At 41.2% G+C, this 14465-nt stretch overlaps 1 protein-coding gene across 8 annotated transcripts in view; it reads right to left on the bottom strand.

Annotated features, from left to right (window-relative positions):
* The window catches only part of SPATA6L (spermatogenesis associated 6 like), a 94425-nt gene that overhangs the window by 40417 nt on the left and 39543 nt on the right, over positions 1 to 14465 (bottom strand). For 6 of the 8 annotated variants that reach the window (XM_077249146.1, XM_077249142.1, XM_077249141.1 and 3 more), the window contains exons 7-9: positions 3637 to 3714; positions 2895 to 3146; positions 1327 to 1423 (exon numbers count right to left, since the gene is read on the bottom strand). In XM_077249146.1, coding sequence (XP_077105261.1) covers positions 1327 to 1423; positions 2895 to 3146; positions 3637 to 3714 — 427 coding nt within the window. The remainder of the gene's footprint in view (positions 1 to 1326; positions 1424 to 2894; positions 3147 to 3636; positions 3715 to 14465) is intronic. The other 2 variants (XM_077249148.1, XM_077249147.1) reach the window with 1 other exon arrangement.

The following is a 14465-nucleotide window of genomic DNA, read 5'->3' on the forward strand; positions in this document are numbered from 1 at the left end:
TGCATTTGGATCAGCCAGTATTTATCTGATGTCAGGGTCCATTTAAAGGGAATCTGAGTAGTTTTTTTTTATTTAATCTGAGAGCAGAAATAATGTAGGGGCTGAAATCCTGATTCCAGTGATGTGTCATTTAGGCCAGGTGACCACATTGAGTGTATGGTGAGTTTTTTTACTTCAGTATTTGCAAGTCAAAATCAGGAGTGGAATAATTAGAGGAAAAGTATGATAGAAACACGTCACCACTTCTGTAGTTATCACCCACTCCTGGTTTTGGCTTACACATACGGAGATAAAATACTGAATACTCAGTGTGTGCATGTGGCCTTATACAGCAGCTTTTTGCAGTTTTAATACAATCAGCTTTTTAACAGCAGGAGATTATCTCTCACAGCACTGTTCCAGGATATCCCAGGACTAGGGACTCCTTGCCTACCCCTAAAGCTAGGGGTGCCCTAGATATCCTGCTTCCCGGATTACTTCTGATGGTGAAAATGTGTAGGCCACATACCTTGCTGAGCTCCTAAATCATCCCTTATCTGCTTCCTCCCCACCCAGAGAAAAGGGGAGTTGTAGTGTATTACAATACACACATCAGACTAACAAGGGAAGATGTACATGAATAAATGAAAATACCAATCCTACAAATGCAACACTGGGAACTAAAAGGAAGGAACAACCAAATAGGAGAGTATGAAAATACACACACAGACCAATCACCAAGCAACATTTTTCTGAACAACATTCCAAACGTCTCCTCAAACAACCAACACCTCCAATTCCAAAACCAGGCAGTATGAAACTAACACTGGCAATCTCTGATTGCCAGAGATGAGTACATATAGCAGACTTGATTGGCCAACACTGAACAGCTGAGACCATCAAAGCAGAAAAGCTCCAGGAGCTCTCAACTGAACAGATTAACCCCTGCACTGCTAGCAGAAACCTGCACCGTTTAATAAGATGGTGACGTGCTTCTAATCAGTGCAGGAATCCGTGAATTAAGACACCGCTGTCTTCTGGACCCTCTCTGTTGCGGTAAACCCGTGACATTATCATTAGAGGACTATTGGCAGCTTGGTGACAATATACACTGTACACAGGAAGCAGTCAGTCAGGGGTGTGGGGTTATATATATCTCAGCAATCTGACCACTGCTACATCTACAGCAGAGAAAAGAAGGATTCCAAACTGCAACGAGCAGTCTGGTAAGTGATACATCGCTGGAATCAGTCTATCTGACCCTACATTTTGCTGCTGTCAGATTCTGTAGCAAAAACCTGCTGACAGATTCCCTTTAAATACTGTATGAATATAGCCTGTACTTACCTCTTATTAAAGAATTCTTACTATTTGAATGACGTTTGGACTTGGGAGATTGAAGCTGCGAAGATGTTTTCTCACCAACAGGCTTGGAGTGATTGATCTAAAAAATAATGGTTCATTGTTAAAATGATACCAATTTTATGGCATGACCATAAAGAGCCATTTGCAAACACGACAACTTGGCACAGAATGTTATTGTTAATGTTATGTGGCGCTGTACAGTTCAAGTCCTCTTTTTCTCTGAAGAGGCAATTTGCATATTATGTGAAACAGACTTTTTTTTCTTGATTCAACCCTTTAAGTAATATAGACAAAATAGCAGCACCACATACAACACTTACTTGCAACCTGGAAGCAATGATATGACCATGTGACCACTGCTGACAATCATTGGCTTCAGGGGTTACGCCAGCAAGTATGAAACGTGACCACAAAGGTCTATATTCAGCTGCAGCGATTACAAATAGGGACCGCCAGAGCTCTGATGCTGGAGTAGCTGGAGGACCTGTTCACCAGACCAAAGGTAGCCTTTTTTTGCTCTTATTTTATTCCTGCTGAGTTTTTACTGGTTTATTTTTAAATATGCCATACGGTTCCAAAAATATTGGCTTTCATAATAGCATTATTTTTTCAGTCTTTACTAAGGGGGAGTTACACAAACGGTAATAATGCAGATCAGCCTAAACATACCCTCCCCAGAGAATCCTGTGAGTACCGCCCCCTTTTGGGGTATAGTTGGTTTGGTAATGCTGACCCTAATTAGATTGAATTTATTATTTATCTTAATAGTAACCACTAAGGCTGGTTTCACATTTGCGTTCGGGGGCTTTGCGGAGGGCTGCGTACTTCCTCCGTTAAGCTCCGCCTACTTCCGCATACTTCTTCATGCGTCCTGCGTACCTATATTTAACATTGGGTACGCAGGGCATGCTGATGTATGCGGATGCGTTGTTTTGACGCGCCAGCCGACTGCACGGGAACGCAACAAGTTGCGTCTTGTGCTGCCTGGTTGTTCTCAGCTGCAACTGCTCCTTCTATATATACTGGGTCCCTGCTGGTGAAAGATTTGTCTTTCTGTGCTCAGTGCTAAAGCTAAGTGGTTGGAGTAGAGTTGCTGTAGTGGTGATCTGTAGTTTGCTGTAGTACGTGTGTGTTTATCTCCTGGTCCCTGTTCCCATTTAGTTTATTCCTCCCTGTCTCTATCCTCCTCCTTATTGTTGGTTAGTGCCTTTGAATGATAGAGATTTTCTGTTATCCCTGATTTGTCTACCTTACATTTCTGTCCCATGACTCATGGGGACAGATCAGGGTTTAACAGGAGCATAGTAAGATTGGAGACTCGGGCATATCTCTACCTTCAAAAGTACCGCTGGGACAGGATAGTTAGGGTCCTAGTTCCAGAGACAATTTTAGGCCCCTCTCCCTCTTACCAAAGACCGTAACAGCGTGACATTAAGTCAAATATAGTTGAATTAACATGGATTTGCTTCTACATTTTTCTACAGAACAATATGCATGTGGATTGATGAGGTTGAGTATGTACAAGTATCTGTAACATGCTGAAAACATACATGTCTTACTATAAAAGGAGGCCTTGTCTCGGCATCAGACTTGAACTCATAGTTGCCAAGGTGTAAGTGAGCGAGCCGCTGCTGATTGTCTTTGTTCAGTTCACACATTCGCCTTCGTGTATAGGGTGATGGAGAACGGGACTGTGAAGACCTAGTAGGGCTGTTGTAACTCTTCTCCGGACAGGAGTAACTTTTAGATGGACTCTTTGATCTCCTATTATGAGAGTTCTGCAAAGATCTCCGGGATTGTGTCTTCATGGACGAGACAAACAAAGCAGAGCAGAATAAAAGGCTTGTGGAGAAAAGTAGTTAAGTGCTCAAAATACAGGGTGAATTGTTAAAGAGAACCTTTCACATAGTGCATGTAGTCCTATCTGTTGGCAGATTGTTATAGAGCAGAAGGTTAGGGGGAAAGATGCAGTGTTTTACTTGAATGAATGTATCCACGTTTTATGGTTTGGAGTCCAGTGGGCGGTCCTACTTAGAGATGGACAATTATTTCTGTTTGCATGCTCATATAAGGAGGCTGACAATCATTGATTAGGACTGACTATGGACTAAAAAATGGAAACAGCAAGGATTTAAATGAAAAATAATAAGACATTTATTCCTACAATACTATAAATCAATCTGCTCAATGATGCGCTGCCCACAGGTCGGACTGGATGTATAATGTGATAGATCCCCTCAAAATCTACATTTTCAACGACCCACTATTCACTTCTTAGAATACGCAACATACATCACATCGTTTCCGGGAACCATTTGCCGTTTCTTTTATGGTCGTCGTAGTGGAAAACTCAATTTTAGGTGCAATTCCCTTTAACAGAAGGAAATAGAAAACATGGTTCAGATGATGACTTTTCTATAACACAAATTATGTGAACTGACACAGCCATGAAAACGACGAGATAATGAAAGGTTAGAATATAAATGTATATAGCCACAAACAAATTGCGCTTGTATATAAATATCTGGTATTAAAAAAGTGAGGTATAGAATATATCTAATATATAAAGCTGAATGTGTGTGTGTGTGTATGTATGTATGTATGTATGTCCGGGATTGGCATCTGAACCGTAGCAGCTACAGCCACAAAATTTTGCACAGTCACACGTCTGGACCCCGAGAGCGTCATAGGCTATGTTGTGAGGTGAAATTTTAACCCCGCGCTTTCCAATTCACCAAACAATTTTGCCCCTATCTACATAATGGGGAAAAAGTGAAAGGAAAAGTGTTGGAGGCGTCGCAGCTACAGGCACAAAATTTTGCACAGTCACACGTCTGGACCCTGAGAGCGTCAAAGCTATATTGTGAGGTGAAATTTTAACCCCGCGCTTTCCAAGTCACCAAACAATTTTGCCCCTATCTACATAATGGGGAAAAAATGAAAGGAAAAGTGTTGGAGGCAAATTAACAGCTGCCAGATGTGAACAAGGGGGACTTAAAGAATGACAGCGATGGCACCAAAGAGTATATACTGTACAGTTGCTAAGGTGGGGCCCCAACATGGGATAATCACACCACCACGGGGATATGAACACACACACAAAATGCGCCACACACTACCACGTGCTCGAACACATATACCACCCTCAGTGCACATTTCACCACACATACACCAACCTCGCCACATAAAAGTAGAAACACAAAAGTCGCCGCTCAAAACTCGCCACGCGCAAAACTCTCCACATGCAAAACTCGCCACACGTGCAAAACTCGCCACACGCAAAACTTGCACACGCAGAAAAATTGCCACACGCAGAAAAATTGCCACATGCACAAAAGTTGCAACACATGCAAAAGTTGCCTCACACAAAACTTGCACATACTCAAAAGGCACCACACATAAAACTCGCCACGCGCAAAACTCGCCATGCGCAAAACTTGCTGCACACAACTTGCTACACTAACCTGTCACATGCAACTCGACACACAAAAAGTTGCTACACGCATGTCGCCACACAAAACTCATCTCACAAAAGTCCCTACATGCATGTCGCCACACGCAACTCAACACACACAACTTGACACACGAAACTCGCCCTAAAACACACACAAGTCTGGTATCCTTCAAAAATAAAAATCTGATTAATAAGCAGACAAACTACAAGAGCAACAAATGTACCATATAGGAATCCGGCAGCTGTCAGTCACATGACCAGTCTATTATGTGTATGTGTGAGCTAATATATACTGCCAGGGGGTGGGCTTACTGTTGGCTGGGGATTTATCAGGCTGCCATTTTAGCTTACAAATACTGAGGTAAAAATACTGACCAAATAACGTGTGAACGAGGGCTAATACAGGAGGAGATGGCATACAGCTATATACTATATACAGGAGATGACACACAGGTATATACTATTTACAGGGGAGATGACACACAGGTATATACTATATACAGGAGGAGATGACACACAGATATATACTATATACAGGAGAGATGACACACAGGTATATACTATATAGAGGAGGAGATGACATACAGGTACATACTACATACAGGAGGAGATGACATACAGGTATATACTATATACAGGAGGAGATGACACACAGGTATATACTATATACAGGAGCAGATTACCTACAGGTATATAGTATATACAGGAGGAGATGACACAGGTATATGCTATGTATAGGAGGAGATGACATACAGGTATATACTATATACAGGAGATGACACACAGATATATACTATATATAGGTGAGATGACACACAGGTATATACTATATACAGGAGATTACATACAGGTATATCTAATATATAAAGCTGAATGTGTGTATGTATGTATGTGTGTATGTCCGGGATTGGCATCTGTACCGTCGCAGCTACAGCCACAAAATTTTGCACAGTCACACGTCTGGACCCCGAGAGCGTCATAGGCTATGTTGTGAGGTGAAATTTTAACCCCGCGCGTTCCAATTCACCAAACAATTTTGCTCCTATCTACATAATGGGGAAAAAGTGAAGGGAAAAGTGTTGGAGGAAAATTGACAGCTGCCAGATGTGAACAATGAGGACTTAAAGAATGAGAGCGATGGCGACAAAGAGTATATACCGTACAGTTGCTAAGGTGGGGCCCCGACATGGGATACTCACCACACACGGGGATATGAACACAAACACAAAATGCGCCACACACTACCACGTGCTTGAACACATATACCACCCTCAGCACACATTTCACCACACACACACACCAACCTCGCCACATAAAAGTCGAAACACAAAAGTCACCACTCAAAACTCGCTACATGCAAAACTCGCCATATGCAAAACTAGGCTCACGCAAAACTCGCCACACGTGCAAAACTCACCTCATGGAAAACTCACCTCATGCAAAACTTGCACACACAGAAAAATTGCCACATGTACAAAAGTTGCACCACATGCAAAAGTTGCCTCACACAAAACTTGCACATACTCAAAATGCACCACACATAAAACTCGCCACGCGCAAAACTCGCCATGCACAAATCTTGCTGCACACAACTTGCTACACTAACCTGTCACATGCAACTCAACACACAAAATGTTGCTACACGCATGTCGCCACACAAAACTCATCTCACAAAAGTCGCTACATGCATGTCGCCACACGCAACTCAACACACACAACTTGACACATAAAACTCGCCCTAAAACACACACAAGTCTGGTATTGTCCTTCAAAAATAAAAATCTGATTAATAAGCAAACTACAAGAGCAACAAATGTACCATATAGGAAATACGGCAGCTGTCAGTCACATGACCTGTCTATTATGTGTATGTGTGAGCTAATATATACTGCCAGGGGGGAGGGCTTCCTGTTGGCTGGGGATTTATCAGGCTGCCAATAGCAACCAATCACAGCTCAGCTTCTATTTTGCTACAGTTAATTAACCTGAGCTCTGATTGGTTAATATAGGCAACAAAGACATTCTCAGTATAACAAAGCTAATATATGTTGTGAAATGCTTCTATTTGCTTAGTTTTTGCCTTTTAATAATTACATTTCTATCTATTTGTTTTGTGGTTTTTGTGTGCAGAATAAATTTTTGTTAACACATTCTATTTTGCTAACAGCAGTCATTAACCCGGGCGAAGCCGGGTAGTACAGCTAGTAATATAATATGTATCATATCTAGACTTATTGAAAATGCTTCATGGTTAAAAAGTATGCAAATTAGTTGCTTTGCAAGTTCTACCTATTGAAAGCAGCTATCATGTAAATCAATGTTTGACCCAGTAAAGGAAATTTGTCACCAAATTTTTGCCACCTAATCTGAGAGAAGCATAATTTACTGTAGGGACAGAGACCCTGATTCCAGCGATAATTTACTGGGATGTTTCCTGTAGTTTTGATAAAATTACAGTTTTATCAGCAGAAGGAGCTAGAGGATTAGCAAACCTGCTATCTTGTAGCTCCATCAATGATTGGAAGATTTCTGCCTATGCACAGTATAAACAGAAAGCTGCCAATCAGTGGTGTGGGTGGGGCTATACGGAGCTCAGCATTCAGAGAACTGATAGCTGTGCAGCAGATAAAACAGTGATTTTGCCCTTACATCATACTTTTAATCCAGACCAAATTTTCTTTGGAGCAAATCGAATATAGCGGCAGATTTGAGAGAATATGCCTAAATGAATTTTTGGCTTTTCGCTAGTAATAATGTTTCTGCTGCACATGATATCTTTGAAAATATTATCTGACTTCTCCATTTGGAATCCCCAGCTGTCATTTTGCAATTAGAAAGCAATGAATCTTGCTAATTATCAAAGTACCTTGCTGTTATTATTGGTTATGAGTTCTGTAAATGATTCTCATGGATAGAACTCATGCCTATGATAGTCTATGGGGCCATTCACATGTCCAATTTTTTCCTTTCACCGAGTGGTCCACAGAAAATATCAGAGACATGTCCGATTTTGATTCGTGGGTCGGATAAAAATTGGCAATGCAGGTCAATAGGTCTGTGAAAAAAGTCAGACTGCACTCGTATCACAACTGAGTGCAGTCAGATTTTCACGGATTGACAGAATGCAGAAGGTGGAGAAATTGCTTTTGATCTTTACATTTCGCCATGTACTAAAAAATCAGATGACACTTGCACCATGCTCTGATCAGCGTTATAGATCCGATTATCTCATGCATCAGACGACACATCTGAATGAGCCCTAAGACTTGAGAACGAGTAGATCAGTAGTCCCCAACCTTTGCGAGCCACTTTTAAAAAATGACAAATAGTGCTGAAGCAGACATTATGTGCTCAACGTTCAATTTATACATCGAAGATAATAATAAATAATAATAATCTTTATTTTTATATAGCGCTAACATATTACGCAGCGCTTTACAGGTTGCACACATTATCATCTCTGTCCCCGATGGGGCTCACAATCTAAATTCCCTATCAGTATGTCTTTGGAATGTGGGAGGAAACCGGAGTACCCGGAGGAAACCCACGCAGACACGGAGAGAACATACATGAGATGAGGATCAAGAGGATCAAGATGAGGATCAAGTTAAAAAAAGAGACTTTTCTATTACAATACAAAGGATATTTTCACAAAACTAACAGCAGGACATGAACCCCATCAGTGGATACATTTTTGGAGGTAATATGTTATCACCCTTTGCAGAAAATGTAAGCGTTCCATAGCGTCTTCCCATAGTATACACTGCTTACAGTATAGAAATGGAGGGCCAGTAGGTCAATGTCAGACAGAGACCAGTAAGTACTAAGCCTATCTCTTCCGTGCTGAGATGGAAGGGTACAGTGATTTACCATCTCATTAAATACGCCACCAAACCATAATATCCCACTGAGGTCTAGCAAGCCAGCAGTAAATTAAGGTGTAAGCACTGCTTGGATGAGAAACAATTACCGCAGTAAATAATGTGACATCTGTTCAGTCAAGGACATAAAGCCTTCTGAACATCTCGGGTAAAAAGCTGACTTCAGAAATCAGAAACCAAATGATAGTCAGAAAAGCAGAAAATCTGCATGGTATGCACATAGAGATTTGTGAGATCAATAAAGTACAGAGCTGGCGCTTCCCAGACTGGTCCTATACTGTTAAAGGGAATCGGACAGCAGGATTTTGCTGTGTAAACTAAGAGAAGTATGATGTAGAGACAGAGACCCTGATTCCAGTGATGTGTCACTTACTAGGCTGCTTGGTGTAGCTTTTATACAAACCATTCCTTTATCAGAAGAGATTATCACTAGAGGACTAGGAAACCTGCTGCCAGGTAGTCCTCCATATTAAATGAGCTCTGTATAATCCTGCCCCCACCACTGATTGGCAAAAAGCTACCAATTGGTGTGAGTGGTATTTTTCAGAGCTCAACATATCTGTTGTATCTGTAGCAGAGAAAGCAAGGATTTTTATCAAAATGGCAGCAATCAGCAAAGAAAATGATACATCACTGGAATCAGGGTCTCTGTGTCATGCTGTTCTCAGATGGGGTAGCAAAACCTGGTGACATAAAACAATGCTCCTCAATAAAAAGAGGCTTTGGCATAAATTAAAAGATTATTCAGAGAGTAATATCCATCTTTCAGCATCAGCTAGGGGTGACTCTAGAAACAGCCAAACGTGCTGTGCTATTTTTCTAACTCCCATAGAAGTAAATGAAGTTCCCAAAACAGCAAAGTTAAGCAACTTTCAACAAAGTCTTCCTTGAAAACTTTCTACCGTTTTGTTCCTGCAGAGTGTCTGTACCTAGCAGACTGCAGGGCAAAAATTACAGTTCTGTTACAAATCTACTCCCACTCCTGGTTCCGACGCTTTCTCTGATCCCCCTCCATTCTCTGTGATCACAGGGTGGAGCGGGTTGTACACAGATGTCCAAAGAATAGAGAGGGGAGAAAGTACCTCAAAAAGAAAGCATGCTATAAAAACCAAAGAAGCTCTGCAAGTGAAGACAGCAGCACCCTTGATAAACAGAGCTCATGTCCAGCCTGTATTACTGGGAGAGTCACTCACAGAAGAGAAAAATCTGAAACTACATGTCAGGGAGTCTGAAAATGAATGAATGTAGATTGCAGACGGGAACTTACAGCAATTTTACTAACTTAGTACATGTTCCCATGTAACAAAAAAAGCTGTATTTTAACATCACATTTTCTGCAGGATATCTACAGCATTTAACAGTTCAAAGTGGGAATGAATGAATGAAAATGAACTGTATGCCCATTGTGTGTTTAAAGGGGTTATCCTCTCACAGAAAAGCTTCTTATAAATATTGTAATAAAAAAAATGTTGCTTTACATAGACTGCTATGAGGAGCTGTAAAAAATACGAAGCATTTTTTAGTGCAGAATCACAGGTTTTCTGGACTATGCCTTAAAAAAGCTGTGTTAAATCTCCACCCAAATCGCATAAAAGAAATCACAAAAAAAATTCCTTAGAAAATTCTTCCTGTTCTGAGAGATTCCTGGGTTGTCTTGCATGCACTGCTATTTTGAGGTCTAACCACAGGTTTTCAATGATGTTTAGATCAGGGGACTGTGAGGGCCACTGTAAAACCTTCAGTTTGCGCCTTTTGAGGAAATCTATTGTGGATTTAGGTGTTTAGGATCATTATCCATTTGTAGAAGAAATCATCTTTTCAACTTCAGCTTATTTACAGATGGTGTCATGTTTGCATCAAGAATTTGTTGAAATTTCATTGAATCCTTTCTTCTCCCTATACGCATTAAATATTCCCCATGCCATTGGCTGCAACACAACCCCAAAGTGTGATTGATCCACCCCAATGGTTAATGGTTGGCAAGAAGTTCTTTTCTTGAAATTCTGTGTTCTTTTTTCTCCTTACATACCTTTTGATCACTGTGGCCAAAGAGTTCTATTTTAACCTCATCATCCCACAGGACTTTTTTTGAAAATGCATGAGGCTTGCTTAGATGTTCTTTTGCATACTTCTGATGCAGAATTTTATGGTGAGGACACAGGAGAGGATTTCTTCTGATGACTCTTCCATGAGGGCCATGTTTGTACAGATGTCTCTGAACAGAAGAACAATGTACCACTCCAGAGCCTGCTAAATCTTTCTGAAGGTCTTTTGCAGTCAAGTGGGGTTTCTGATTTGCCTCTCTAGCAATACTACGAGCTCTTATTGAAATTTTGCTTGGTCTTCCAGACATTATCTTGTCCTTCACTGTTCCTGTTAACTGCCATACTGATTCTTAACTACATTTCGAACTGAGGAAAGGGCAACTTGAAAAAAATTTGCTATTTTGTTATAGCCTTCTTCTGCTTTGTGAGCCCCCTCCATTTTCATTTTCAGAGTGCTAGGCATCTGCTTAGGTTAGAGGAGGCTGGGCTTTTATAAAGCTGGGAAATTTGCATCACCTGGTATTTCCTAACGATGATAGTGAACAAGCTATATCCATAACAGGCTACTTAAGGTCTGAAACCTTTGTCACATTTATATAAGCACACAAATCTCCAAGGGTGCCCAAACTTTTGCATCTTCCAATTTTCTTTTTTGCATAATTTTTAAAATGTAAAAGATGACAATATTTTTTTTTGCCTAAAATACAATGGAAATGTGTTATCTTTAACTTTAGGCCTTTTAGAGATCATTTCATCTTCAACTTGCTTAACTTCAAAACAACAGTAATTTTGTCCAGGGGTTCCCAAACTTTTAGGGTATGTGCCCACGATCAGGAAATAGTAGCACTTTGAATACAGTGCATTTTTGCTGCGTTCTAATCACGCATGTAAATCCGTATGTGTTCACTGAACCATGCGGATTTACCGCATCCACTACATTTTTATTGTGGACATTTCTGTTGCGGAGACGCTACTAAATTGACATGCTGCGACTTGTAAACCTGCACAACGGGAGAGTTTACGCAGTTTCAAATAGAAGCACAGTAGGCATGCGATTTCTATAAATCCCATCCACTGTGCTTGTAGTTTTGAACACAGTGCAAGTGCGCTACATCAAAAACGCTACTATTCCTGATCGTGGGCACGTACCCCTTACATGTCCCTGTAGATGAACTAGAGCGAGTGCAGAGAACAACCAGTGTTATTAAGGGAATGGGTACACAGCAATATCACAATAGGTTATTAATCTTGGGGTTATTCAGTTTGGAAAAATGAATGTACAAACATATGAGCGGACAGTACAGAGGTCTTTCAAGGATCTTTTTACACCTGGACCTGCAATGATAATAAAGGTGCCTACATCTAGAGGAAAATAAGTATCCTCCTTCATCACAGATGGCAATTCTTTACTGTAAGAGTAGTGATACTATGGAACTATCTGCCACATAATGTTGTAATGGTTGATTCACTACAAAGATTCTTCAAAAATATAATATTACAGGTCTTGGGTAGTAGATTCTGGGATGGGACATGGGATCCAGGGAACTAGTATGATGTGGAGTTGTGACGTCATATGTGGAGCTGTGAAGGAATTTTTCCTTTAATGTGGGACATTTAGTATCTGCCTCATGGGGATGTTGGTTCCTCTGGATGCTCTTGCATCTTCTTTCAACCTTAAAACCATGAAAGGTCTCTCTAGTCTTTAAACATGGAATGATGAACATTAAAGGGAATCTGTCACCCCATTTTTTGCCTATAAGCTAAGGCCACCGCCATCAGGGGCTTATCTACAGCATTCTGTAATGCTGTAGATAAGCCCCCAATGTAACCTGAAAGATACAAAAACGGTAATTAGACCTACTGGTAATTGTATTTCCAGGAATCCATCCTGACAGCACCATGGAGGACGTCCTTCCTATCCACAGTGGGATATGTAACCACAAGAGTTTAAAAGGACCCTCCCACTAACACCCTTCAGTCATTTTCCAAAGTAACATGGAATGGATGCAAGAAGAGAATTTTATTTAAACAATAATTTGTCATACAAATCTTACATCACATTAGTATGGAGTTCTTTGGAATAAAAAAAGGGAGGGAACTAATAGTGCTGTCACGATGGATTCCTGGAAATACAATAATAGTAGGTCTAATTACCGTTTTCCAGGTCAACACCTGACAGCACCATGGAGAAGAACCAAAGAATAATGGTCCTAGGGTGGGACTACTGCATGAAGCACCTTCCTGCCAAACGCTAATTGTGTCGACACCACATCTAGTTTATATATAATGCTTAGAAAAAGTACTAAGACTGGACTAGGATGCGGCCCTGCAGATCTGTTCAGCTGAAGCTCCCCCTTTTTCTGCCCAAGAAGCGGCCATAGCCCTGGTTGAATGGGCTCTGAGACCCTCTGGGGGGTTCTTCCCTTGTTCGTCATAAGCTAAGCTTATTGTGGTTCTGATCCATCTAGCGATAGTGGATTTTGATGCTTTCTTTCCCTTATTCGGACCTCTGTACTAAATAAATAAATTATTATCCCTCCTCCAGGCCCTGGTTGCTTCTAGATATCTGAGTACTGTCTCCCTGACATCTAGGTTATGGTAGGATTTTTCTTTCTGGTTTTTAGGAAGTTGGCAAAACAAAGGAAGTACCACCTCCTGATTCATATTTGAATCAGAGACATCCTTCGGGAGAATAGGTGGATCTAGTCTTAACCGATCGTCGAACAACTGGAGATAAGGGTTCTGAGTAGATAAGGCCTGAAGCTCTCCTAGCCTCTTTGCTGATGTGATGGCCACTAACAACACTGTCTTAAACGAAAGTTTACTGATCTATAGATCTTCCCCCAGATCGTACGGGTGCCTACATAACATGTTAACTACTAAGTTTAAGTCCCAAGGAGGGACAGATTTCCGTATTAAGGGTGTTAGCCTCTAAACAGCTCTGGAGAAACGGGCTACCCAAGGGTGTGATGATAAGGAAGAGTCATAATATACACTAAGGGCTGCAATCTGTACTCTTAAGGTACTAGGTCTAAGCCCTTTTTTGAACCCTGACTGTAGGAAGTCAAAAATCCTGGGAAAATCTGGGTGGTCAGTATCAACTGTCACTTCTCCACAATAACTGCAAAATTTTTTCCAAATTTTCCTATAGATTGAGGAAGTCACTGGTTTTCTACTTGCTTGTAGAGTAGAGATAACTTCGTCTGACAGGCCCCTAGATTTTAGGACTTGACGCTCAGGATCCAGGCTGATAGATGGAGGGTTTCCGGGTTGGGGTGCAGAACCGGACCCTGGTGGAGAAGGTCCTTCCTTTTTGGTAACAACAGGGGTTCTTCTTCCGACATCTTTCTTAGCAGGGGGAACCAGCTCCTCTTCAGCCAGAAAGGCACCACGAGTATGACCCTGGCCCTGTCATCGTATATTTTTCGGTGCGTCCTTGGGATCAGTGAGAGAGGTAGGAGTGCGTACAACAGACCCCTGCTCCATGATTGGTAAAGGGCGTGGACCCTCCAGAGGGTTCAGGGAGTAGAAGGTTCTGACTTTTGCATTTTCTCTGTCCGCAAATAGATCCACGTCTGGTTTTCCCCAGCGTTGACATAATACGCTGAACACTTCGTTGTTCAATTCCCACTCTGTTGCGGAAACTTTCTTTCTGCTTAGGAAATCTACGACCTGGTTGCTGGTACCTTCCAGGTGTACCGCCGAGGTTGTTTGAACAGATTACACTGCTCATCTGAATAT

The sequence above is a fragment of the Ranitomeya variabilis genome, chromosome 1 (genome assembly GCF_051348905.1).
Source record: "Ranitomeya variabilis isolate aRanVar5 chromosome 1, aRanVar5.hap1, whole genome shotgun sequence".
Taxonomy (NCBI): domain Eukaryota; kingdom Metazoa; phylum Chordata; class Amphibia; order Anura; family Dendrobatidae; genus Ranitomeya; species Ranitomeya variabilis.